The sequence below is a fragment of the Dipodomys ordii genome, unplaced genomic scaffold (genome assembly GCF_000151885.1).
Source record: "Dipodomys ordii isolate 6190 unplaced genomic scaffold, Dord_2.0 Scaffold45, whole genome shotgun sequence".
NCBI lineage: Eukaryota > Metazoa > Chordata > Mammalia > Rodentia > Heteromyidae > Dipodomys > Dipodomys ordii.
In genome coordinates this window covers 10,889,611-10,915,290 of record NW_012267261.1, presented here as the reverse complement: position 1 = coordinate 10,915,290, position 25,680 = coordinate 10,889,611, and the positions used below count along the sequence as shown (strand labels likewise).

Below are 25,680 nucleotides of genomic sequence, written 5' to 3'. Positions count from 1 at the left end.
CTATCTATGTGGGTATGTAGAAAGTCCTTGTTCTTCTTACAGCTCTCAGCCCTCCGTATGAGATAGAGCATGGTGTACCTGACCTGTCATTTTTCAATGCACCCTGGCTTGTTTCTAGTCTATTCCACAACAAATAATCTACAGTAGATACTTTCAAATGTACACAACTGTACATACCTTGGTATGTGTACTGTAAAGACAGATTCTTCACAGAATTAGTGATAGTGTGAGTGGTTAGCATTTGAGGCCAAGAATAGGAAGCTAGATATCATGATACTGTTTGAGACTTGTTGGTGACTCATTCCAAGCTCAATTTTGTCCTGTCCCATCTGTCACTAGACATGCATGGGCTGAGATGGCTTGCCACTTCCTGCTACTTTCCATTTCTTGGGACCAGGAAGACTCAGAATGCCAGTAGGACCCAGTCAGCAGCACCAGTGTGGGCTTCTGCGGTGTAGTGTAGAGCCAGGATGTTGGCAGATTATTTTGTATGAGCTGATGAATTCTCCAGCCCTGACTCTAGACTTTAAAACATTTCCTGCCAAGTAGGTTCTCAAAAGCCAGAACAATGGTTGGATTTTCACCTTTGTCATCTTAAAGGGTTTTCTCAAAGCTGCTTTAGCAGAGGTGCTTTGCAGTAAAGGAGTAAGAACCTTAGGTCACCAGCCATCTTGTGTTAGACACCTGTGAACCTTCTCATAGTACTTGGGCACAGTATGTGAGAAGTTAGGTGGTGCCCAAGGTTTGCAGCTAATGAGTGGTGAAGAACTACTGTTGTTACTCTGGAAGGATTAGTGAGATGGCACTAAGTGCTAAGTAGGACATTCCTAACCCTTTTTTCCTCAGGCTGGTCAGTGAGTGCTCTGTGCCCCTGTGTCCTCATGTAGCAGCTTCTCCTTCACCCAGATGTGGTCTTTCTCGGACTGCTGGCCATGTTGCTTCCTACCTTCCCTGTGCATAAACCCATTTTCCCAGCTTTCCTCCCCAGCCCTTTGGCAGTACTGAATGCAGCAGTGTGCTAATCCAAAGGTCCCCCTCCCCTGTAACTGTATAATCTTTCTAGTTTACAATTGTGTTAGAGAGCTAACAAACCCCCTCTTTCCTAGGAGCAAGTGAGAGGGTAGCAGAAGGCCACCATTTGTAGCAGGACATCCTCTAAGTACCTCTCTGGAACTTTGGTGGGAAGGTAGAAGTGGGCAGGCCATCCTACTCCATGGCTTCTCCTCCAGGATCAGTTTGCACTTTATAAGAGGATGAATTCCTGGAGTGGGACTGGCTGACTCAGTGGGAGCTTTGTGCCAGGGGGCTGGATTTGTAACGGGGCTCAAGCCCTGGGGCTTGCTCTGAGCTCTGCCTGTTTTTGGTCTTCCAGTCCACAGCCGCCACAGCCCCAGGTCCCCGAGACTCCCTGGGCAGATGAGGGCGGCTCCGTTTATCACCTGACCGATGAAGACTTTGACCAGTTTGTGAAGGAGCACTCCTCTGTCCTCGTCATGTTCCACGCCCCATGTGAGTGGAACTCTGCTCCCCATCTCCTCCACAGAGCAGGATCACATCACTGGGACCTAAGGCCACGAGCCTTGAGTTGTTGGGTATCAGGGTATCATGGGTCAAGCAAGGTCTCCATCCAGCATCATAGTTGGAACTACACAGAAACCTTCGTCAGGTTGTATGTGTCCCTCAGTAAGAGTGCACTGTGGCTCTACCCATTCAGACTTGAGTATCTTCCTCCCAAGTCAGCATAAGCTGGAGGAATCAGGACTGTGAGTATCCTCAGACTACCTAGAGCTAGAGCAATGATCTCCCTTTATCTTTCCCCCAGTGGGGTACTTGTCTGATAGCTGAGTAGGCAAGGTGATGCAAGGGTTAAAGCCTCAGATCTCCTCATGTCTAGAATGTTTCTTCCCTGCCTGGTTTAAATCTCAGTCTGAGATGACCACAGTGAATCCAGGATGTCAAATGAGTCACTGCTGTAACCCGTGCTTGCAATAATGGCTGGGAGGTTTGTAGGTCAGGATCATTCTGGGCCTATGTCTTCCCCACACTTATAGAGAATGAACTATAAGAGAGAGAAGACTACTCCTAGAAGGGTGAGCATGAGTTGTGTGAGAGCAAGGGGATAGCAGTTCCAGGCATGGAGTTGGCGGGGGATGCCTTCGGGGGTGGGGGGGCTGGTCCCTTTGATGGGTAAAGAACTGGGTCTCAGCATTGCATGAGACAAAGTGAGCATATGTGGGTATTCTTTCATAGCCTCCTGACCGCTCTTTTGGTCCAGCAGTAGTGAGTTAGAGATTGTGGAGGAGAAAGAAAAGCTGGAAGTATGTGCTTCCTGGATCAGTGTCATAATTGCAGTGTCAGTGCAGGAAAGCGTTCTGGTCTGTGGAGACATGTTCCATGAGAAGGGTACCTGATTAATCTCTTTAACATAAGGCTCCTGCCTCTAACAGTTGTGCCTTACCCTGTGGTGACGACACAGTGCCCTTCAGAATGGCCATCTTTCATCTTACCCACAGTGGCACAAAATGAATGTGATTAACCCCATTTTGCAGATAAGCAGACTACTGCATAGAGAAATAGCAGATTGTCTGCTGCCCAGGAATCTTACGATGGTTCACACAATTGAAGAGCCATTGGATCTGAGGCCTGACCCCTGGCTTCTGCCCACTTGCCCCTTCCCACAGCATCATGTGAACCATTCATAATTACACTGATGCTGTGGACTTTTCTAACACCTGTCTTACTATGCTAAATTTTTTAACAAATTCAAAAGGAAAGCAGACAAAGCTCTTTAACAAGTTCCAAAGACCCTTCAATTCTTCAGTGCAATGGCAGAGAAAGCCTTCGGAATGTGACACCCCCAGGTCTGTTAGAGCCTTAGAGAGGGTGTCCCTATGATTAGACATACTTGGAAGATCCTTGCTGTTAGAGCACAGCTGGCAGTACTGCACCTCCCCAGTGAACATGTGTCTCAAAAACAGTTTTTGATTGGAAGCAAGCTTAATGGGAAGTTAGATTGAATCCAGAACTGCAGTCACCCTGCTTGTAGCTCTTTCCCCACTGTAGGACAGATTCTGGCTGGCTATTTCTACTTCTCTACTTGGGATGTTCCCGAGATTACCTCCTTATATCTGTCCACGAGTCAAGAGAGCTCACTGATCACTTGGTCGTTTGTGGCTCTTAACTGCAGAGTAAGAGGATTAGGCAAAGCATGAGATTACCTTCTTGATGGAAGCAACAGAGTGCCCAGGTTTCACAAGGATAGAAAAGGTGAATTTTAGTAGTCACACCGTTACAGGTGTCAGTCCCAGGCTTGGGAATAGAACATCTTAGAGATTTAGAAAAACAAACTGGGATCTGTCAGTATAGCAGACTATTAATTCTACTTTGGAGTGCTGGATGTGCTTGATATTTTTTGAAACAGGATCACTGGATTAACAAGTCAGCATGTCTTTATTTTTTTTAAAAAAGGAAGATTTTTAAACATCCTAACAGGCTGAAATAGTGAGGTTTCAACCAAAATGAATATTTTATGACACTTAGCTAATTACAAAAGCTATTAATGTATTTGTTTTTCTTTGGTGCTAGTCCTAGTGCTTGAACTCAGGACTGAAGGACTGACTCTCTCCCTGAGTTTTTTTTTGTTTTTTGTTTTGTTGTTATTGCTGTTGTTGTTGTTATTGATTTTGCTCAAGGCTGGTGCTCTACCACTTGAACCCTCCTCCACATCCAGACTTTTGGTAGTTAAATGGAAGGTAAGAGTCTCATGAACTTTCCTGCTCAGGCTTCAAAGCACAATCCTCAGATCTCAGTCTCCTGAGTAGCAAAGATTACAGGTTTGAGTCACTGGCACCTGGCTTACATATATGTTTTATAAAGAAAAAATATCAGAAAGAATAGAGAAGAAAATTGAAATAATTCCTGATTGTGACTCACAGAAAGAAACATGGTTTTACTTTATAGTGTTATTTCTACAAATGGAGCAAGAGGTCAAGTCAGCGTTAGTTCTTTCCTGATTTCTCTTTGAAAGACCAGCAAGACAGAGTCTTCAGCTTTTCTCTGACCTATGCCTGCCTCACTGGGTGCTTCCTGAAAACTGTAGGTTCAGAGCCAAGTAATTTGTTCTTCTACCTGAAATACTGTGGCATGCTTGTTGCCTTACTTCTAGCTCCTGGCATGAAAGACACACTGCCCCTGGTTGCTATGTAGCATTGATTCTCTAGAGTTGGACCCACTTGAAGACCTTCTTTATAAGACTCTTTTTTCTTTTCTTACCACTCGGCTCACACCCCAAGGTTCTCATGGTCTTCCATCCCTCCTTTTTCCTGCTAGACAGTTGGAGCACATAAAGATCGCAGTGATTGTCATTGAATTAGTCAGCCTAGGCAGCCTCCAAGCAGAGTTCTCCATTCTCCACATTGATGAGCTCCAGCCTGCCCCAAGTCACTCTACCATTTACAGCCAGGTTTGTCACCTGGACAAACCAGAAGCTGAGCTATGCCATCTGAAGAGGGTGAGAGAGGCATGGATATATGCATGGCACTGTATGTGATGGAGCCTGGCCCTTGTAACCTCCTTTGTTATTGAGGTTTTACACTTGGCCAACCTCTGGTCTATAGTGTAGGGTTTGATATGAATGTAGGAGGCTGTAGCTTCAGGCCCAGTTAGTTCTCTGGTCCCACATGAGACAAAGATGGAGACCAGAAAATACAAGTCTACTGGACACTGGCTGTTGTCCCACTCTTGTACCTTTTATTTATTTCTGTAACATTCTGGGTGAATAGTAAGATTGTCTACTGTCACTCATCTCTTCCTGTTTGCTTTCTGTCCCTCCCCACATAACTCCTAGAGCAGGACATGACGTTGTTATACCACCTGAGCAAGCATCACTAAAGGGTTAAAAGAAATGAAAAAGAATATCTCTTATGGGAAGTCTGTCCTTCTGCTGGGCCCATCAACACCCAAGCAGGTGTTGAGGCTCAGAAAAAAGTTGCCAAGGAGCCAGATTGCTTTGCCCATCCTCTGTTTTGTCTGTCCCCTGCTCCATCTGCCCTTTGCTTTGCAGCAAGCCCAATGTGAGATGTTTTCTTTGCCCAGCTCACCTCCCCCAGGTGTGTGTCAGAAGCCATTGTGTCAGCCTAACTTTTGGGCATCTGGACTGTCTCTGGAGGTAGATCTCTATCAGCCTCCAGATATTCTTTGCAACTCTTTTTTTCTTTATAATTTTTTGCTTTATCTCAGTCTTACTCTCAAAGTGATATGTGATCTTTATAGAAAATCTAAAAAGTATAGAGAAATATAAATGATGAAGAAAAAATACCTCTTGTCCATTATTCAGAGACAACCACTTTGTTTCCATCCATCATTCTTTTTTTTTTTTTGTCGGTTGTGGGGCTTGAACTCTGGACCTGAGCACTGTCTCTCTGTTCTTCAGCTCAAGGCTAGCACTCTACCACTTGAGCCACAGCACCACTTCCAGTTTTCTGAGTGGTTTATTGGAGATGAGAATCTCATGGACTTTCATGCCCGGGCTGGCTTTGAACCAAGATCCTCAGAGCCTCCTGAGTAGCTAGGATTACAGGCGTGAGCCGCCGGCAGCTGCCTCTACACATCATTCTTTATAGTCTTTTTCTTTTATTTTTCCCTTGTTTTTAATTTCTAGTTTTAAATTAATATACAGTAAAATTAACCTTCTTGTCAACACAGGTGTAGATTTATGTAACCATGATGCAATAAAATACCTGCTTTTTCTTTGCCCTATCTTTTGTTATCATATTTTTGTTTTTTCATTTCATTAATTGCACAAGTAGCCTGGCACCAGTGGCCCACACCTGTAATCCTAGCTACTCAGGAGGCTGAGGTCGATGAGATCCATGGTTTGAAGCCAGCCTGGGCAGGAAAGTCCATGAGATTCTTATCTCCAATTAACCACCAGGGAACCAGAAATGGCACTGTGGCTTAAAGTGGTAGAGCACTAGCCTTGAACATAAAACCTCAGGGAGAGTTCAGTTCAAGCCCCATGACCAACAAAAAAAAGTTTGTACAAGTAATTTAAGAGTAATGTTGCCCTTTTCAGTACAAGGTTCAAGGGGTACCAATAATACAGTGCAGGCAGGGAAACCTTCCTCTCTTAAGGTAGACCAATATAAAAATTGGCATAGAGCCTTTCTTCTGTATTTCACCTAAGTTTTAGGATTTTTCCTTTTGTTCTCCTAACATTAATGGAATCATTTTCTATCCATTTTTCTGTGATTAAATTTTTTTTCATTTACCAGTAGGTCTTAAAGATGTTTTTTATGCTGTTGTCATATCTATCCCAATAATCCACTAATTAGTGGCTTTTCATCTAGATATTTTAATCCAGTCCCCTATTGACTGACATTTGTCTACAGTGTTTAACTTTTCAAACCATGCAAGATAACATATATAAATGTGTTTAGGGCATTTCCTGGTGTTCTGTCCAGGTTTAGAAATGTTGCTCTAAATATTTAGGATTAATCACTAAAAGTGGAGTTGCTTGTCCAAGGGCTCAGTGTGCTAGAACTTTGGTAGATACTGCCAGAGAGTACCTTCCAGAAAGGTAGAAACTGTGCCCTTGCAGCAAGATACTATTAGCCTTTGATATTTCTGCCAAACTGGGTGAAACACAGCTTTTCTGCTCTCTCTGACCTCTGGGGAAGCAGAATGTCCTTTCATGTGGTAACCAGCAGTGTTCATCTACTTCCCATTGCTATGACAAAATGCCTAAGAAAATGAACTTAAATGAAGGAAAGATTTATTTTGGGCTTTGGGCCTGTGGTGAGACAGAGCATCATGACAGGGAGCACATGAGAAAGCAGCCAGTTCTGTTCATTGCAGCAGGGAAGCAGACAGAGGACCAGGCTTGGGGTATGTCCCCAGTGAACTCACCACCTTCTGCGAGGTCCCATCTACTGCAGTCCACACTACTTTCCAATAGCACCATCAGCTGGGGCTTTTACCCCATGTTTTTAGGAAACATTTGTGTTCTATATCATAACACCGGACTTTTAAAATTTCTTCTGTGGACTGCCTACTCATCCTTTTTGCCCACTTTTCTACTAAGCTGTCTTTTTCCTTCTGACCCAGAACTCTGAAATTATGGATATTAATCTTTGTTATTTCCCTCTTGTTCCTTTGATGTTCTGTCTCTTAGTCTGTTGTTTAACTTGGTACTTTACATTTTTGTAGCCAAATAATAGCTATAACACTATGGATTGGGCATTGTTCTAGGCATCTTCTGTATATTAACTCATATAATCTTCATGACAAATCCTGTGAGATTGATATCATGATTGTTTCTATTTTATTTTATTTATTTATTTATTTTTGTTGGTTGTGGGGCTTGAACTCTGGGCTTAGGTCCTGTCCCTCAGCTCTTCAGCTCAAAGCTAGTGCTCTACCACTTGAGCCACAGCTACACTTCCGGTTTTCTGACTGGTTTATTAGAAATGAGTCTCATGGGCTTTCCTGCCCAGGCAGGCTTTGAACCTCAATCCTCAGATCTCAGTCTCCTGAGTAGCTGAGTGGCGTGAGCCACTGGTGCCCAGCTTCCATTTTATAGATAAAGAAAGGAAGGTACAAAAACCCAAGAAACTTGAGAAAAGTTAGTCCACATAGTCCACAGTCTACACACAGAGACCTCAAAGCATACTTGGTCCACACAACGTAGCTGACATTAAAACCCAAGCAGTGCTGAATGCTACACCTAACCACTGAGCCATTCTGCAAGTCTCCTTTCCCATCTTCTCCTCTGGGTTGCTTAGAAAGTCTGTCCTGAAATGTGAAAACAGTACTCTATCATTTGTTACGATATTTTTGTTTTTTCATTTCATCTTAAGTTTTCATTTGCTTGTATGCCAGATAAAAGAAAGGAATATAATTTTATGCTTTTTAGGCTTTTATCTATGCATCTTTTTCCTTTACATTGTCTACTTATTGTCATCTTGTATTTTCTTCTGTTACTAAAAATACCATTTTATATATGCTTTTGGTGGCCACATAATATTCAATCATATAATAGCACCATAAATTGCTTAACAAGCAATATAATGCTGAGGGTTTGAGTTGTTTACTGAATTTCCTATTATAAATCATACTGCAAAGAACACTTTCATGTATAAATATTGGTCCACATGTCACATTATTTCCTCAGGATTGAAGCCTGGAAATAAAATTTTAAAAGCTTGCTTATCCATATTTGGCACTGGTGTAAAGGCTTGAGGAAAAAAAGCTCTGTGAAAACAGGGCTGGGATAAATAGAGGCATCTACCAGTTTGTGAGTCTGCCTTGAGGTCTATGTGTCAGTGACCTTTGGTCTGAGGACAGTTGGAAGACTTGGGAGAACGCTGAAATCTCTAGTGCCCTTTGCAATGTCCAGACATCAGTGATTTTTGTTAGCATTTGTAGCAAACTCACCCGCCCTGGCAAGTGCAAGCCAAATTCCAGGCCAGATAATACCAGGGTCATCTAGAGTGCCAGGTTCTGCCCAGGAACCTGGTTACCAGGGAGCTTTACAGATCAATCTGATTCCCTGGAAAATTCTAGTTCCAGCATCCAGAAAACCCCATAGCTAATAAAATAAGTATAACTGAATGCAGAAGGCTTGTGATTAACAGAAGGCCAACATTCCCACAGCCAGGAGAGAGTGTGATTGAGGAGTTGGTATGCAGACCTCCATGCCAGATCATGGACTTAGAGCAGGAACACTTACACAGATGATAAAAACCCAACAAGGAAGTTCGGTGATAAAACATAATGGCCTATCAAATCACAATGAAGACGCTAAATGCAACAGGCCAGAGCTCCCCTTCCCACATCTAACCCTCCTTTTCTATCCCACAGCCACGTAGCCAGGACATCCTGAAGGCCAGACCCAGGAAGCTGGGGTCAGGTAATGGCTGGCATCATCTATCACCATAGCTCCCCAGGATATGGCCAGTGTTAGGGAAGGTGATTGCTCAGCAAGTCTTTTCTCCTTTTCTGGGCCTACCCAGTCTCCTTACCATAAACACTGTTTTCAGAAATTTATTGCTCAGACTAATCCTGCTTAGGGGCAGAAGAGGAGAGAATTGATGTTAGTATTGAAAATCTTAACATTGTCCATATAGAAACCATTTGAACAAAATCCATAGATATTGGAGATTTCTTTTTTTTTTTCTTTCTTTCAGTCATGGGGCCTGAACTCTGGGCCTGGGTGCTGTCCCTCAGCTCTTCAGCTCAAGGCTAGCCCTCCACCAATTGAGCCACAGCTCTACTTCCGGCTTTTTCTGCTTATGTGGTACTGAGGAATTGAACCCAGGGCCTCATGCATGCAAGGCAAGCGCTCTACCACTGAGCCACCTTCCCATTCCCCAATTTTGGAGATTTCTAAAGACATTTTCCAGACCCGGTAAGGAGCAGAGGAAGTGTACAAATGGAAGAGACCTTGTGTGTATTGTTACTGGCTTGGCTGCCAGCTATACAAAGTAGAGGCAATCAAGTTAGCACCATTTTGACACAGGGCATGATTCTTGCCTAGAAAACATTTAGTCCTCACTGAGTGACTCAGTGGCTTATGCCTATAATCCTAGCTCCTTAGGAGACTCAGTTCTGAGCATTGTGGTTTGAAGTCATTCTGACCAGGAAAGTCTTGAGACTCTTATTTCCAATTAACCACAGAAAGCTGGAAGTAGAGCTGTGGCTTAAAGTAGGAGAGCACAAAAGCTTAGGGATGACGCCCAGACTCTGAGCTCAAGCCCCAGGACTGGAGACAGAGAGAAAGAGAGACAGACAAACAGGGAAGGATGGATGGAGGAGGGAATTATCAGCCTAGTTAAGCCTTGTATGTTAGCTTTGTTAGTCTGCATTCCAGCCCCACTGTTCACCTTGATCGTGGGCACTGCCAAAGCTGGCTAGACATCAGCACCAGCCACATCATGTTTAAAGAGAAGGTGTTAAGGGGAACATCTCCTGCTCAGGTAGCCTTCTCTATGTGCTCCTGGGCTAAGCTGGCCCTCTTGAGACAGTGGCACTTGGAGGATTGCTGGGGTCACTTACTTCCTTCTGTCCAGGGCAGGCTGGAAGTCCACAGCAGCTGGAGTGCCTCTGATTTGCCTTTTCTTCATATCTCCTGTGCTGGCATGGGCTGCCTAATCTGCCCCAGGCAAAGTCAGCCTGCCAACAGAAGAATGAGGTGGTCACTTTGGGCAAGGAACAGGAAAGGAGATAGCCCTGGTGTATGTGGGTGGATGCAGGTACAGGTCCCCATAAAAGTTATAGAACTTTTTCATCACAACTGTAATCCCTAAAGAATGATTTGTTCTTTTATCTATCTACCTGTCTGTCTGTCTGTCTGTCCGTCTGTCTGTCTATATATCTATATACCTTTTGTGCCGGTCCTGGGGCTTGAACTCAAGGCCTGGGCACTGTTCCTGAGCTTTCATGTTCAAGGCTAACACTCTACCACTTGAACCACAGCTCTACTTATGGCTTTTTGGTGGTTAATTGGAGATAAAAATCTCAGACTTGTCTGCTCAAGCTGGCTTCAAACTGTGATCCTCAGATCTCAGCCTTGAGTTGCTAGGATTACAGATAGCCATAGTGCACAGCTTAGTATCAAACATTTTAACATCTTAATATAATTCATGTTATAATAATGCAACTGTTCATTTCTGGAAAATGATGTTCTTACCATTGAAAATAGTGATGACCTTGACCCCTCTCCAGTCAGTCTATGGAGTGGAGGGGTTGGGTCAGAGGCTGTAGTCAGATGACTACCTTTTCACTCCTTCCTAGACCTGGAGGCTATTGGGGGCTAGAGCCTAGTTCTTGCAGAGGAGCATTTGGGAGTGAGCATTTCTTGATGTTGTGAGCCCCCCCTCCCCCTTGTCCTAGCACTGGCTTTCCTCACAGTTGGATGGGCCTGGAATATCCACACTCCTCTGAAACTGTACTTTCTCTACCAATTGGGCCATCCTACCTCTTCCCTTATCAGCAAGCCTCTATCTGGCCTTTCATCTGAATTCTAGAAATCTTCTCCAGCCTTCGGTCACCCTTGTTCTTTCTCTACTAATTATTTAATTAGGTCTGTTCTTTTTGTTGCTGTATTTATTGTGTATCTATTAAATGGTGATTCCTTTTGCTTCCTGTGGTGGTATAGGGTAGGAAAAATCCTGATATGCTTACAGTCCAGCGTAAGTATGTAATGCAGGTTTAGCGGGTAGCAGGGGCACGCAGAAGGAGTGCCAGATCCCTGCGGTGTGGGAGTGAGAATGAGGACAGAGAGGGCTCTTTCTCCAGTTTATCTCTTGAGGGCATTATGTATGGATTATATTTTTCCTTGATCAAAGGCCCTGGTCCTCTCTGTCTTCAGGCTTAAAGAGCCCAAGGGCTGGAACCCTTTCTCCCCTTACTCCTGCTTTGTAGCCCAATAGGAGTGGGGAGCTCCCTTTATAGCATCAGTTGGGTACCTATACACTTGCCATTTTCTCCTTCCTGCTTGGTAGGCTGTGCAGAGCCTCCATATTGAGGGTTGGTGGCCTTGCCAGAGATCCATTGGGAAGAACCAGTATATTGATGCAGCTCACAATGCTAGCCACTCCCTGGACTGGATTCTATCACAGTCACTTTCCTTGACTGAGTCCATTCCTAGTGCTCTTTTTGAGAGGAAAGGCTTTACAACACTGCTCAGAGCCTAGCAGTCAATTAGGCTTTCTCTTATAAGTGGGAATAGCCATTTTAGAGCCCCTGGTCCCTGAGGGACAGGAGAAACATGGACTGGAGAAACTAGAAATGAGAGGCTCCTGTCTGCCACCTGGAGCTGAGCTTTGGGGGAGTCAGAAGAGCTGATTCTTCCTGGAGGAAGCTCAGACGCTTCCAGGAGGTTCTGGGAGGTCTCCTCTGATGTGGCCTCTTCCTTTGTCTTCCTTTCTTCTTGTGTTTCTTTTTCCTAACAATCAGTATCCCACACAGTGGCACACCCCCATATCTTGGCATCTCCTAAGCCTCGTTTATTCAGGTTCCAGGGACAGCCAGGCTCCTCTTGAGGGCAGCCTGTAGCCCTGAGCTAGTCTGAACTCCCTTGCCTTGCAGCCCCATCCAGCATCTAGAGCCAAGACAGCACTCTTTCTATAAGAATGGAGAACAGTTTTCCACTATCCTTATGTCTCCTGCACAAACACCTGTTTTCTTATTGGTGTATTAAATTTTATTTTTATGATGTCTGGTCACATTGATGTGGTCATCAGAAAAGGACAGAGCAGTCTTTATCCCAAGAAAATACTGTTAGTTTGGAAACAAGTCAGATACGCATCCCATTTCTTATGGGGACAATCAGAACTTAATTCAGCACCGCACCCGCCCACACACATACCTGCTTTCCTTCTATGAATTTTTATTTCCAACTCAAGGTCAGGAAAAGATGGTGGTGGTGACTGGAATGTAGTACCAGAAGGCATGTGCCAACCACAGCTGTGGTCTCCCATTGGACTGCTCATGGTTCAGCCCAGCTTTGTCCTGTGCCTCTGGGCATCCTTGGACAGCCATCCACCCTTTGTGGATGGCTTTGTTTTCTCCTGCTTAAAATGAGGATCATCATGTTGGTTCCTACCTTGTTGGGCTGATGCATGGATATAAAGTACTAGATCAGTGCTGGGGCTGTATACATGTTGCCTGTGTTGTTTATGCAATTTTTTCATTCTTATCTCTTGGATCCTCTGCCGTTCCAACCCACCCCATGAATTAAGGCAGGAGAGGGTTTTGTTTTTGTTTTTGTTTTTTTTCTTTGAGCTGGCATTCATCTTTTCTCCCAGGTACCCAGATTCTGGGAATGGTGGCTGCCTGTCTAAGGAGGCACACAGGGGACATCACTAGGCCTCCATGCCATGGGGATGGCTTCTCTCGCTCTCTCGACAGGGTGTGGACACTGTAAGAAAATGAAGCCAGAGTTTGAGAGTGCTGCAGAAGTCCTCCATGGAGAAGCAGATGTAAGCCTTCTTTTCTGATCCTTCACCATTAAGCTGAGAGAATGTAGAATTATGACAGTGACTTTCACTGTCCCTGTCCCTGGGTGCCGGCAGTTGACACATCTTGGTTAAATTGGTGAGGCCCCTACCAAGGAAGCAGGGTGGACAGAAAACCTATGGGACCATGTTGCTATCCTTATCCAGATGACCTCTGCCAGCTCACTCTTTTCTCTGGGGCTCTTGACTATTGGGAGCAGACACTCGTCTGCCAGCATGGTTAGTGAGGAAGATTCAACTCCATCTCAGCACATCATAAGGAAATGAAGGCCATGCCCATGTTCAGCTGTTCCCTGAGCTTTGCGAGGCCAGAGGCCAGGGATCCCCAGTTACATTCTACCCAGTCCCCGAGGGGTTTGGGGGCCAGCACCTGGGCTCCTCTTTCTGCCAGTACCACGTCTGAAGCTGTAACACATGGTTGGCCTTTCCCCCATCCCAGAGCTCTGGTGTACTTGCAGCTGTCGATGCCACTGTCAACAAAGCCCTGGCAGAAAGATTTCACATCTCAGAATTTCCTACACTGAAGTATTTTAAGAATGGAGAGAAGAATGCAGTTCCTGCACTCAGAACAAAGAAGAAGTTTATTGAGTGGATGCAGAAGTAAGTTTTATGGTCTTGGTACATCCTGACTATTGGCGCTGGCCAATGGAGGCTGCCATGAGGGGATAAGTGAATTTTATGGGCTACTGTTCTTGGCTCAGAGCCCACAAGAGCTTTGCCAGATTTCCCTTCCCCAGTCCTAAGGCCACTCTCCTGTGCTGATCTCATGTCTTTTGCCAGCAGCAGTAGCCCATGTACTCTCACCATACCCAACACTACCAGCCTAGGGCCTTGCTCAGCTTGGCCTGGAGCCACGTCTGACCCTTACAACTTTTGGAAACATTCTACCCCTAACACTACCTTTTCTAAACACAGTGGTAGCAGGTCCACCAGATGTCTTTCCTTTATCATAGCCTCCTGAGCCCTGGGTTTTATCTCTTGCTTTCCTGTCTTGTTCCCAGTTTGTCCTCAGATCTGGCCTACTAGTAGAGGCCAGTGTTCTTATTCTTGTTTGATTCATGAAACCATTTTGCAAGTTTCAATCCACAGTTGGTGAGCAATATGTCTTAGAAGTTTCTACCACCTTCTAATAGTGCCACTTTGGGGAACCAAGCTTTTAACACATAGATTTTGTGGGGGCAGAGTAGGGGTGTCATTCCAGATCCAAACTACAGTAAACTACATCCATATGTGAGGGAAAGTTGAAAATTCCAGTGAGTATGCAGAAGATGCCTACCAACATTTATTCAATACCTGGAGTGTATTAGAGCTTCCAAGTTTTCTGTAATTATCAGTTGACTGACATAGTAGGTGCTTTATAACACTGTCTGTGCTCTTCAACTAATAACAAAGAAAATGGAAGTCTAGAGGAATTGAGTAACCCACACCACTGGCAGGTAATCTGGATTTGAGCCTAGGCCCTTCTTACTACTTGGCCCATGCACTACACCAGAACAAAAACTCAGAGAACTTGGTGTGGCAGTACATACCTATAATTCCACATGTGGGAGGCAGAGGCAGGAGGATCTTGAGTTTGGGACCAGTCTAGGTTGCAGAGTACCTGTCTCAGAGCGGGTGGGGAGAAGCTTTGAAGCAGAAAATAGTGGAAGGTCATTGAGGGACCAGGAAGGGGCAGCTGGGGAGTCAGGAGAAGGTAATATGCTCTGGACAAGAGATGATGGCTCACACCAGATCAGTGTGCTGCCCTAAAATGGGAGCATGTCTCCTGTCTCTTCACCAAAGGGCTCCCCAATGTGCTCCTCAGGAGGCATCTTTCTGGATGATAGTATGGCGTAAAACTTGGTGTTTACACCAGTGTTTTCAAATGAAATAGAAGGGATGAAAGTGATCTCTTCCTTTGTATCTGAAGTGACTGGGGATAGGGATGGGTACACCTGCCTATAGTATTCTCTCATGTCTTCTCACCACACCTCTGCTTCCACAGCCCTGAGGCCCCTCCACCCCCAGAGCCCACATGGGAAGAGCAGCAGACTAGTGTGTTGCATCTGGTGGGGGACAACTTCCGAGACACCCTGAAGAAGAAGAAACATACCTTGGTCATGTTCTATGCTCCTTGTAAGTACCTTGTACTAAGATTCTTTCCCCTTCCCCCCCACCCATATTCAACCATGAAGATCCTCCTCACCCCAACTCTTAGGCACCAGGGCAATCACTAGTGAACTCTGGAATCATCTCCACTAGGGGCTGGTTTCTTGGTTTCATTAGAGGCTGAGAGGGCCTTAATAATCCAGGGCTTCCTGTCAGCTTCATTAGGTCCTGCCCTCATCTGGGAGATGCTGTTTTCAGTTGAGTCCTGTAGCTTCTGTTTATAGCAGGAACTGTTCTCCTCATTTCCCTGGGCTCTGCCATGCTGTCCCCACATGTACCGCCCCCCCACTCCCCACTTCCTCCCCTTTCCAGTGGGTTTGACACTGGTATATATGGGACACGCACATTCGCTCTGAAGTTTCCATGTGAGTCTCATTTTAATCAAAGCATAAGCTAAGAAAGTGACATGTCTACTCAGATTGGCACTTGTGACCTCAGGTTTTTGTGTATTCCCATTTTGAAGTTGTTAATTGACACTTAGGAAGAAAGGTTCTTAGAATCTCCCACTCTTCTGTTGCCCTTCTCTCTCTCTCCCCCAGGTTACAGCTCAGCTTAATGGAGTGAAGATAATAAAAGCTGCAATCTGCAGAGAAGCCAGGCAGCTCAATCTAGTCATAAACCTGCTCAGTTGTAGCCGGCACTCCTGTTTGCTTCCCTCCTACCTCCACTGCTTAAGTGTCAGTAATCCATAATGTTCAGGAGGCCTTAGTAGCCCACGAGTCTCAGATCCCATTCCTCAGGCACCCAGTACATCCTGGCAGTCTCCCTGCCCCTCTTCTTTGGCCTCTTTTTCTGAGAGTGGAATTTAATCTCCCAGTTGCTTATAGAGCTTCTTGCTGCTGTCCTCACTTGTCCTTAGAGTGTATCTAGAAACCTGAATGGATTTTAAGAAGTTAGTGTCTTCCTCTAGGTAGAGGAGGTAAATACTGAGACCAGGATATATGTGACTTCTCAAGGCTTGTGACCTGTCAGTGACATCCTGAGAGGCTTTCTCTGTCATAGACATAATTTGATGATTAAGAGTGTTCTCAGTGAGCAAGCACATAGATACAGAAGGAGTCCTTGGCCAGTCACCAGATGGACTTTCACAAAGACCAGAATATATACTCCACACCAGAAATGTACCCTTTTTATTGCCCAGGCCGGTAGACCAGAGGCAGGCCTTCCTCTTCCTTGTTCCTGAATGAAGGACCCTATGACAGACATGAAGGTTCCACTGGCTGCTAGGGCAGACAGGTTCTGAATCTCTGGGTATCTGAGATGGGGACTTGTATGCTGCTGTGGGCTGCTGAGAATATCTTCTGTCCCTCCCTCCCTTCCTCTCTCCATTCCTTCATCAAATAGCCCTGTGCTGGGCAGAGTTCTAGGCCCAGGACACAAGAGAAAGAGCCATGTGCCTGCCATCCCTTAGAGGCTTCCAGTCTTTTGTGACAGAATTATTGTAATACAATCCATAGGCAGTCACAGAGTGACTCAGCTTCTAGCAAAGGACTTAGTCCCTATCCTTCTGCTCAAATTTTCTCTCCCCTTATCTTGCCCCAGTAATCCTAGGGATATCTGTATGGTGGTTGGCAAGACCATTCAAGGACAAAGAATCGTCCTGTTTTTTTAATGATTAAACTGATAATAATGATTTTAAAATAATATTTGAAAATAATATTTATATAAAAATATAGTATATACTTGTATATGTGCACACACACATGTAAAGAATCTAGCTGGGTATAGTTGCTCACTCTTGTAACCCTTGCTACTTGGGAGACAGAGATTGGGAGGATCTCAGCTGGCCAGGCAAAAAGTGTGACAGACCCCCATCTCATCCAACAAAATACTGAGTGTATGTCATCCCAGGAAGTGTAAATAGGGTACTGAACCAGGCCAGTCTAGGCATAAATCCAAGCCCCTATTAAAAAACCACACACAAAAAAACTGTCCTTCTCTATATATCACCTTTATAATAACAATAGAAACATTGAAAAGCAAAAACATAAAAGTGGCAAGGCTCTCAGTTCAAGACCTAATACCACTGCCACCAAAAAATAAAATCTTCCCAGCACCAATAGCTTACACCTATAATCCTAGCTACTCAGGGGGCTGAGATTAGAGGATCACAGTTCAAAGCCTACCTGGGCAGGAAAGTCTATGAGACTCTTATCTCCAGTTAACTATCATAAAAGCCAAAGTGGAACTGTGACTTAAGTGGTAAGGCACCAGCCTTAGTTAAGCAAAAAAAGCTCAGAGACAGCACCCAGACCCTGAGTTCAAGCTCTAGGACTAGCACGCGCGCGCACGCGCACACACACACACACACACAAACGAAGAAGAAAATTCAATTAAGTACTGCAAAAAGAAGGGAGACACATGATAAAAGGAAAAGGAAAAAGCAAACTCTGTCCCCCCATATCCTGCCTATTTGCCACTTTCCTGCTCCACCATATCTGCTATCCCCAGATCTCAACCCCCCAAATCTCCTGGTTTCCATAGCCTTCTCCTACTGGTCCACTGTCCTGCTCCCTGCCAGGACCACCCTTGGAGCCCAGCTTGATTTCTAGAGGTTGAATTTCCTTTCTCACAAAGCCTTGCTTTGTCCTTCTCCCTACTCTGCTTCTTCACTTTAAAAGCCCAGATTTAAAGATCTCATGCCTCATACCTCCTGGGAACATGTTCATGCACTTACTGAGACAATCTCCCTTCTACTTACTTATCTGCATGTTCTTTCTTTCAGATAATGAGAAAATGAGATGCATCAGAGGCCATTAATCACAGGTCTTGATACTTTAAGTTGATGGTACAGGAATTTACATGAGGCTGACAGTTACCTTTATACTTTGAATAAGCAAAGAGGCTAAAAAGGAGAAATAGTAAAACCAGATTTTAAGGCCAGAGGTAGGTTATTTTCAGCCAGACTCATGCTGTTAGTGAGCCTGTGCCCTACTCAGGTGGCTCTAGCTGTCCACAGGGTTAGTCTTTGGCACATGTGGTTAACCAGTAGATTGTGTGCTTTAAATGTTTTGAAAATCATATAACTTTGCACCTTTATACTGTGACATTTCCCTGAATTTGAGCTTTTTGTCCATTAGGTCAAATTAGTTGTGTTACTTGTAATTGCCATTTTAGGCGATTAAAATGTCCTTCATCTGGTATTTGCCATGTAGACTGTGCTAGGCACTCTGTCTTCTTTAGTTCTGATATAACCCAGAGCTAGCCCAGTCTGGTCTACTCCTTCTGCATCAGCTGTTGGGAAAATCCCTGTAAGCCCCCTCCTACACCCCCATGATGTTCTGAGACCAGCTGGCTATTCCTCCAGCCAGGACATATGGGTGGTCCCACCCATCTTAGGAAGCAGCTCAAATGCTAAATTCAGATTAAATTTGTAGCTTAGCCTTAATTTGGTTTCACAAAACCCTTTGAAATGCCAGTCATTATTATCTCATTCTAAAAAGGAGAAAGCAGAAGAGCAAAGCCATTTCTATTCCCCACCAAGTCAGCAAGTCAGCTGTCTGCCTCCCTGAGGTAAGACAGGCAGGCTGTTTATCAAGAAGTTGTGGCTGAAAAAAGGAGGCAACAATGCTGGATAAGAAATGTACTCATTACCTTGCTCATGTAACTGTAACCCCTCTGTACAGAATTTTCACAATAAAAAACTTACTTTAAAAAAAAAAAAAAAGAACTTGTGGCTGTAGCCAGGTCACCCCATGAGACATGTGGCCTCTGTTACCTGTGTTTTGTTTTTTTTTTTTTTAATCAGAGTTGATTATCACAGTAAGATCAAAGCCAGCTATCATCTTTTCATTAGTATCTCGGGAATTGGTTTGGGTTCTGATCTGTTATACTGAGGACCAGGGCCAGATCAGCCTATAGCTTTCTGAACACCTCCCAACTGGACAGGCTCTGGGGGGACCAACAAATAAGGCCACAGGGGATGTTAATGGAACATCACAGGTCTTCATCTACTCTGATAATTCTTTTTCTGGCACAGAACATATGAAGAGATTTGGGAACTGATAGTGGCTCCTTGTAGCTGGTCTTCCTAGTCTAACCTGGGCTCTCTGGTTCCCGGCTTGGAGATTGACATGTAAAGCAAAGGTAGATGTTGCCAGGAGGAAGGAAATTAGCAGCAAAGCATAAGCCTTCAGTGCCTGGGCACAGTGGCTCTCTTTGGTCCTGCTTTTCCCAGTGCCACTTCCTCAGTAATGGAGTAGAGGGATTTGAAGAATCCTGAGCACATATGCCTTTTCCTAAGCTCAGAGCTCCCTCTGTGGCATAGATAATACTCTTCCTAGTGTTGAAAACAGTCTCTGCAGAACACAGACACAGTGACCTCCATCTCTTGTGCAGGTGGCAGATAAGAGGTTCCAGAACACCAGTGCTTGTGGCAGGGACTTCTGTCATGCCAGGTCAGGCATGAGGGTAGTTAGGTTGGTAAGGTTGACATATAGAATCTGACAGTGAAGTGGTTCTGGAAATTGGCCTTGGCTTTCTAACCTCCCAGTGTGTGTGACACTCTGCCCTCTCTCACTCAGGGTGCCCCCACTGTAAGAAGGTCATCCCACACTTCACTGCCACTGCTGACAGCTTCAAAGATGACCGAAAGGTAAGGACACCTCCAGTCCTAACTCCAACTTTGCTCTACCACTGATTCCTATACTTTCTTCCCTGCCACATCCACATCCCTAAACAGTGAGCAGGGTCATTCCTGCAAACCAACATTGTTCCTCTTCACAAGGAAGACAGCACAGGCTGGATTTCCACTGCAAAATTGACTAAAAGGATAAACTTAACTATTACAGCACTCACTTGGAAGAGTGAGTAGTAAAAGTGGCCATGTGTTCTGTTTTTAGTGCTGAAACCTTTTTACAGTAGGCTTGTGGGCATGCATTACTTACATAATTAAATATACAAATAAAAACTCCACAAAAGTCAAGTGGAGGAGGCCATACTGGAGGAGTCAAGTCATACCAGAAGAACCTTCCCTGCCTCAGCAAAAGGTTTTCTCTAGCCACCAACCGATGAAGCATAAAATTAACAAGTTAGCTGCAGATTGGATTAGGGTGTGGGTGCCAAGTGTGGATACAAGGCAGCACTAGCAGCAGGATGCCACTGAGAGAAAGCAGAGTGTGGTCCCTGGGGCAAGAGAAACCCTGGAACCCAGGAAGTCCTGTCAACTGTCTAATCCTGACTTCCCTTTTCCTATGTAGTTTTGCTTTATGTTGTTAGTATTGGGGAAGATGATGCAGGAGTTGGATTCCTGGTGCATGAATGGCAAGTGCCATACCACTGACATACACTTCCAGTCTTTGAGTTCCCATATCATCTTACTAGTCCCAGCAGGCTGTTAGAGATGACCATAAGAATTGTCCCTAGCCCTCCGATTCAGTCTGGAACCTCCTGTGTGGATGAGGCATAGTTATGTTGGGACCTACACTCATACATACGTGTATCCAGAGTCGGATACACTGGTCCTGGGGTCCCTTTTTGTCCCAGGTGGATTCCTGGCCAGAGCAGGCTGAAAAGACTCAGATGATACACAGACTCGAGCAGGTGGAAATGGAGGATTAGCTAGGGCAAGGAAGATAACACCCATAAATAGATCATCATCCTAAGGCTGGTGGGAGTACGATTTGGTGGAGGGTAAAAAAAACGACAGACCTGCAAGTATCTTCCAGGCTGGAGTTACTGTCATTTGTTTTTAGAACTCACATATTAACCTGGTATTAGGCCAGCTGGCCCACCTGCAGTTACTGGAGAGAGTCAGCACTCAGTTCCAGCACTAACAGTAATTGTCAAGGCTAGCATCTGGCCTAAGAGCTAAGGTGACTTCTGCACATTCAGTGCCCAGGCATGGTGCATGGCTGCAGGGTGCTACAACTGTCAAACCAGAAGCTCTGGGGATGCCTCTGGAAATGGGTGACTGGCTCTTGTGCTGGCCCCAGGCCAGTGTTTGGGGACCACCAATCTGTATACCCTCTCTTTTTTCTCATGAGGAATAAAGAGAGAAGCTGTGTCCCATGGCCAGGGATGCCTTGTGGGTCACTGAAATCCAGAACTGGGTCTTCTGACTTCCCATTTTTCTAGACTCCCTTTGCTGACACCCCTTAGCTGTTTTTTTTTCCCTCCATACAACAGCCAGTCTCAGTTCTTTCCCCAATCAATATGCAGTTGGTTTTTCGCTTCCATTTTCATAGCCAAAGTCAATATTAGCTCCTGCAGAGATTTATTTTACTGAATCAATAAAGCTGTGTGAGGCAGCTCATATTTTAGCTGGGGAGCCCTCACCCCCTCCCAGGAGCTTAGTTGGGGACTTTATCAGTTGACATGCTGGTGGAGAAAGGACTGCATAATGTTAGTATTGGCATGGAAGTTGTTATTGAAGGGTCTAGAGGACAGGGACCCATGAGGAGGGTGAGTGGATCAGATCAGATGCCAGGAACCGCTGAACTGGCTAAGAGGTCTTACCTTCTATGCACTTAAAAGTGTGCCAAGCCATGGCATGGTGTGGGCAAGGAAAAGTGCAAGGGTTATTCCTGGGGTGGATGGTCATAAGGCAGAAGCTCTTCAACAGACTAGCCACATCATCACTGCAGTCTGGCTCTGAGTTATATTCCTTCCATTTGCCAGGCTAGTCTTCTGCCTATCGGCAGTCACAGCTTCCTGGGGGCCAAGGACCTCATTTGTCTTTGAATCCCCTGCAGTATTGGCATCTTACAACCTTGTAAATGTTGACTAAATAAAGGAAAATAGCATTTGATAGTGACTACTAAAAGCATATGTCATTTGGTTCTCACAATAGCTTGATCAGATGTACTGTTATGGCCCTCATTGTACTTATAAAGAGACTGGAGCTAGACAGGTTCACTGATCAGCCACAAGTTCCTTGGCTGGAAGAAAGCAATAGAATTGAATACATAGGCACTACCAGAGTTTGAATCTCCCACAAGCAGGGTCTGGGCCTTGCACACGGGGAATTCACTTGGGTGGTAGTCTTAGGAAGCCTAGAACCAAGGAAATGAGAAAGGAAAGGGAAAGAGCTGAAGTAGGTGCAAGGGGTGCAGATGGCTGTGGGGAGCTTTAGCTCGTATCCCATGGGAGACATCACCAGGAGATTGTCCCACTTGACAGCTGAGGAAGCCAGAGTGCTTTTCTTGAACCTCACTTGTCACTGGCTGTGCATCCAGATCTTTTAGGCTGATAGGAAACTCTTAGGCCATCAAGATAAGGCCGTGAAGGCCTACCCCACTTTGCACTACTACCACTATGGGTATGACAGTGATTGGACAGTGACTTGGAGGAGGCACCTGCCTGGAGCTCTTTCTGTTGATTGACCAGCTGAAATAATTGCAGGTGTAAGTGCAGGGCCCAGGTGACCTTTCAGTACACCAGCATCTGGGCCCGGGACTTGGTGCCAACTACCATAGAACAAAGCCAGAGCTGTAGGTATACACACTGGGTGCAGGTAACCAGTACAGATTAGGAGTGGGTCTAACTGCAAGTGGTGAAATGGGGAGCACAGAGAGGAGACTGTCCCACTGGGAGAGCTGCACTTGTCTGTTCTATAGGAACTAAGCATGGATTCCCTTTTACATCTAGAAGTTGCATTCCATATGTGTGGCTGGAAGCTAGCATGAGGATTCAGAAGAAGTACACATTTTTAATTTAGTAGATTTATAAAACCATTCACTGTGTTTCTAACAGCTCCAGGGCACATATACAAATTAAATTCATAATTTAAAGCAGATGCAGAGAGAGCAGCAGCCTGGAGCAGTGTTCATCAAACACTCTCACAGCAGAGCAGATGAGCGGCGGCCTCTGGCCTTGGGCTGGCCACAGAGGGTCCTCTGCTGCTGGCTGTGCGTAGGCAGTGCAATGCACCTGTCCTGAGGAATGAAGCCCTGCACGTGGACAACCACAGAAACATCTGCCTCATGTTTCTGAAGTGACTCAGCACACACTTAAGGGGGTGAGCCAGGATTCTCAGGAGCCTGTTGGGGCCAGCATTGGTCTCTATAAGGTGCTGGAAGGCCAGGGTTATCCTGTCTGAAGGAGACAGCTGCCCTCTCCCCCAGCCCCTCCCTCCAGCCATGTCCTGCCCGTGGAAATGCAGGGAAAGTGCCATCAAATTTTCTGACATTTAAAGAGAAGGCAGTTTTTTATATTAAATCTTCTAGCTCTTTTCTGTGTTGGCAGCTAATTCAAATATGTTTTCTTTTTAAATTCTGTGGGCCAAATAGAACAGGACTGAGAGCCAGCTATGGATTATGTGCAGTGAGTTTGCAAACTACTCTGGAAAGTATTGCGATATAGAATGTTCCAGCTGGAGAGGTAGGAGGGAAGTGTGAGGTGAGGGAGGTGAGGGAGGGTGACATGGGAAGGCCAAGCCTCTTCCATACTCTGGCTCAGTCCTGCCATTGACAGCGGTCGTTCACTGAACCCATAGTGAATTACCAGTAGTAACTGGCTGTTGGCTCAGAATCTTCCTCCTTGGAAAGGGGCCTCTGTGTTATGTGAACAGCCAGCAGCCAAAGAACTGTGAATTGTGGCTATTCAACAACCTTAAATCGTCTAACTGAGCCACCCTTCAAAATGTCTTCATAGTGTTCATTGAACTCCAAAATAACATCATTTGTTTAGTGGTAGATGCTGGATGACTAGACTGTGTCAGGGTCACCTCCATCTCTGAGCATTTGGAACAGACATGGCACATAGCAGAGTCTCAGTACAGTTTGCCTAATATGTGGATACCCTCTCATCAGGATCTGCACTTCCCAATAGTTTGTATTACACATTGCCATTCACTGATTCCTTCCCTCCCTTCTCTAGCTTGTGACATTCAACATAATAAACATCCCCTCATTCTGTTTTATACTCTTATTTTGAAAGAACAGACAATAAGGAAAAGCTACTCGACAGGTGGAATTTGTTACATGAGCAGAGGCCACTGGCCAATTTGAGAACCTTTTTCTGACCAAAATCCCTGATTACCTTAGCTAAGCTCCTTTCTGTAAGGTGCTGTCCTGGCTTTCTCCTTTGTCCTCAGGCCTTGGCTTTAGATGGTGAGTAGTGCAGAATGCCTTCACTTCTCTGGCACCCAGGTCCCCTGCATTCTAGCTCACATCACACATTGTTGGCTTATCTCTATCCAACTCCTTGCTTTGTCTCTGAGCTCCTAGTGGGGACAGAGCATGGGTAGGAGTGATTGTTAGAATCTGACATGGTCTAACTACTAGTCCTGTGCCAGGTCCTGTCCTGGTTGGGCTTACTTTTAATTATCTTATTCAGTCTTCATAATACCCTTATAACCCAGGTATTATCATTATTCCTACTTACAACTGAGATAATTGCAGCACCAAGAGCCTAGGTCATTTTCCATAAGTCTTAATGTACAGCCAGAATTTGCCCTTGGGAAACTTCAAAGCTCTTGCTCTTCACCTGTTCAGCTCTACCCCTGACAGAGTGCAGACCGGAGCTGCCCCTGCCGACTTTCCCCACTTGACTCCCTAGATTGCCTGTGCTGCTGTGGACTGCATCAAGGACAAGAACCAAGACTTGTGTCAGCAGGAGGCTGTGAAGGCCTACCCCACTTTCCACTACTACCACTATGGGAAGTTTACAGAAAAATATGACAGTGATCGGACGGTGAGTTGGGGGAGGCACCTGCCTGGAGCTTTCTCTTGATGGGCCAGGAAACAGCTACTGTGGAGAGCAGGAAATAGAGGCTGCCAGGAACTTTCACAGTCAGCTGGGACATTCCACACTGACAAGACATGGGTCCTGGGCTTGGCCGGGTCTTCACTGCCGGGAGAGTCCAAGGAGTTGTCTCATAGCCAGGGTGGATGCTGGCTACAGTTTCCTCACCTGCATCTCAGGGCTAAACTATCCCAGCAGGGCCTCCCTGTCAGTCTGCACACCTCTCTCTGAGTTCTTGGAGTCAGAGGGAAGGGAGTGTGTGTGTGTACCAGCTCAGGGTTTTAAGTCCCTTCTCTCTCTCTCTTCCCTGCACTACAGGAATTGGGATTTACCAATTTTATTCGAACTCTCCGAGAGGGAGACCTCGAAAGACTAGGGAAAAGGAAGGAGGAGTTATAATTTCTGCCTCAAAGAAAGCTTTTCCATTACACTGTGAATGATAATCTGTTTTGTCTTTCTTCCCAAATTTCCATGTTCTGAAGACAAAATTTTTTATAGCCACTTGTGGCCTTTTGTACAATTTTGAAATAAAATTAAACTTTATTTGGTGGTGTGGTTTATCTTTACAGAGCCTGTATTGTCAGGCTTACATGGAAATGGAGACATGTGTCCTTAGACTTTCACGTCCTCTCTGGGAGGCAGAGCTGTGCTCAGTGCTACATCAACACTAAGGGACTTCTGAGGATGGGTGGGGAAGGCATAGCTGCTGGCCTGTCAGCAGACAGAGAAATCAGACCAAAAAAAACCATTGGGAAAAGGCTGGATACTAAGCAGAGACGTATGTATGTTAAGGTGCCCAGGGAACCTGGATATACAGCAACAGCAACCAAGC

The 25,680-nt window shown here is 45.3% G+C and overlaps 1 protein-coding gene across 1 annotated transcript in view; it reads left to right on the top strand.

Annotated features, from left to right (window-relative positions):
• The window catches only part of Pdia5 (protein disulfide isomerase family A, member 5), an 80,589-nt gene extending 55,198 nt beyond the window's left edge, over positions 1–25,391 (top strand). Inside the window, exons 11-17 of the mRNA XM_013019287.1 lie at positions 1,373–1,509; positions 12,910–12,980; positions 13,456–13,616; positions 15,001–15,131; positions 19,688–19,758; positions 24,663–24,797; positions 25,167–25,391. Of these exons, the coding sequence (XP_012874741.1) occupies positions 1,373–1,509; positions 12,910–12,980; positions 13,456–13,616; positions 15,001–15,131; positions 19,688–19,758; positions 24,663–24,797; positions 25,167–25,247 (787 nt within the window). The 3' untranslated portion in view covers positions 25,248–25,391. The remainder of the gene's footprint in view (positions 1–1,372; positions 1,510–12,909; positions 12,981–13,455; positions 13,617–15,000; positions 15,132–19,687; positions 19,759–24,662; positions 24,798–25,166) is intronic.
• Positions 25,392–25,680: the final 289 nt, after the last annotated feature.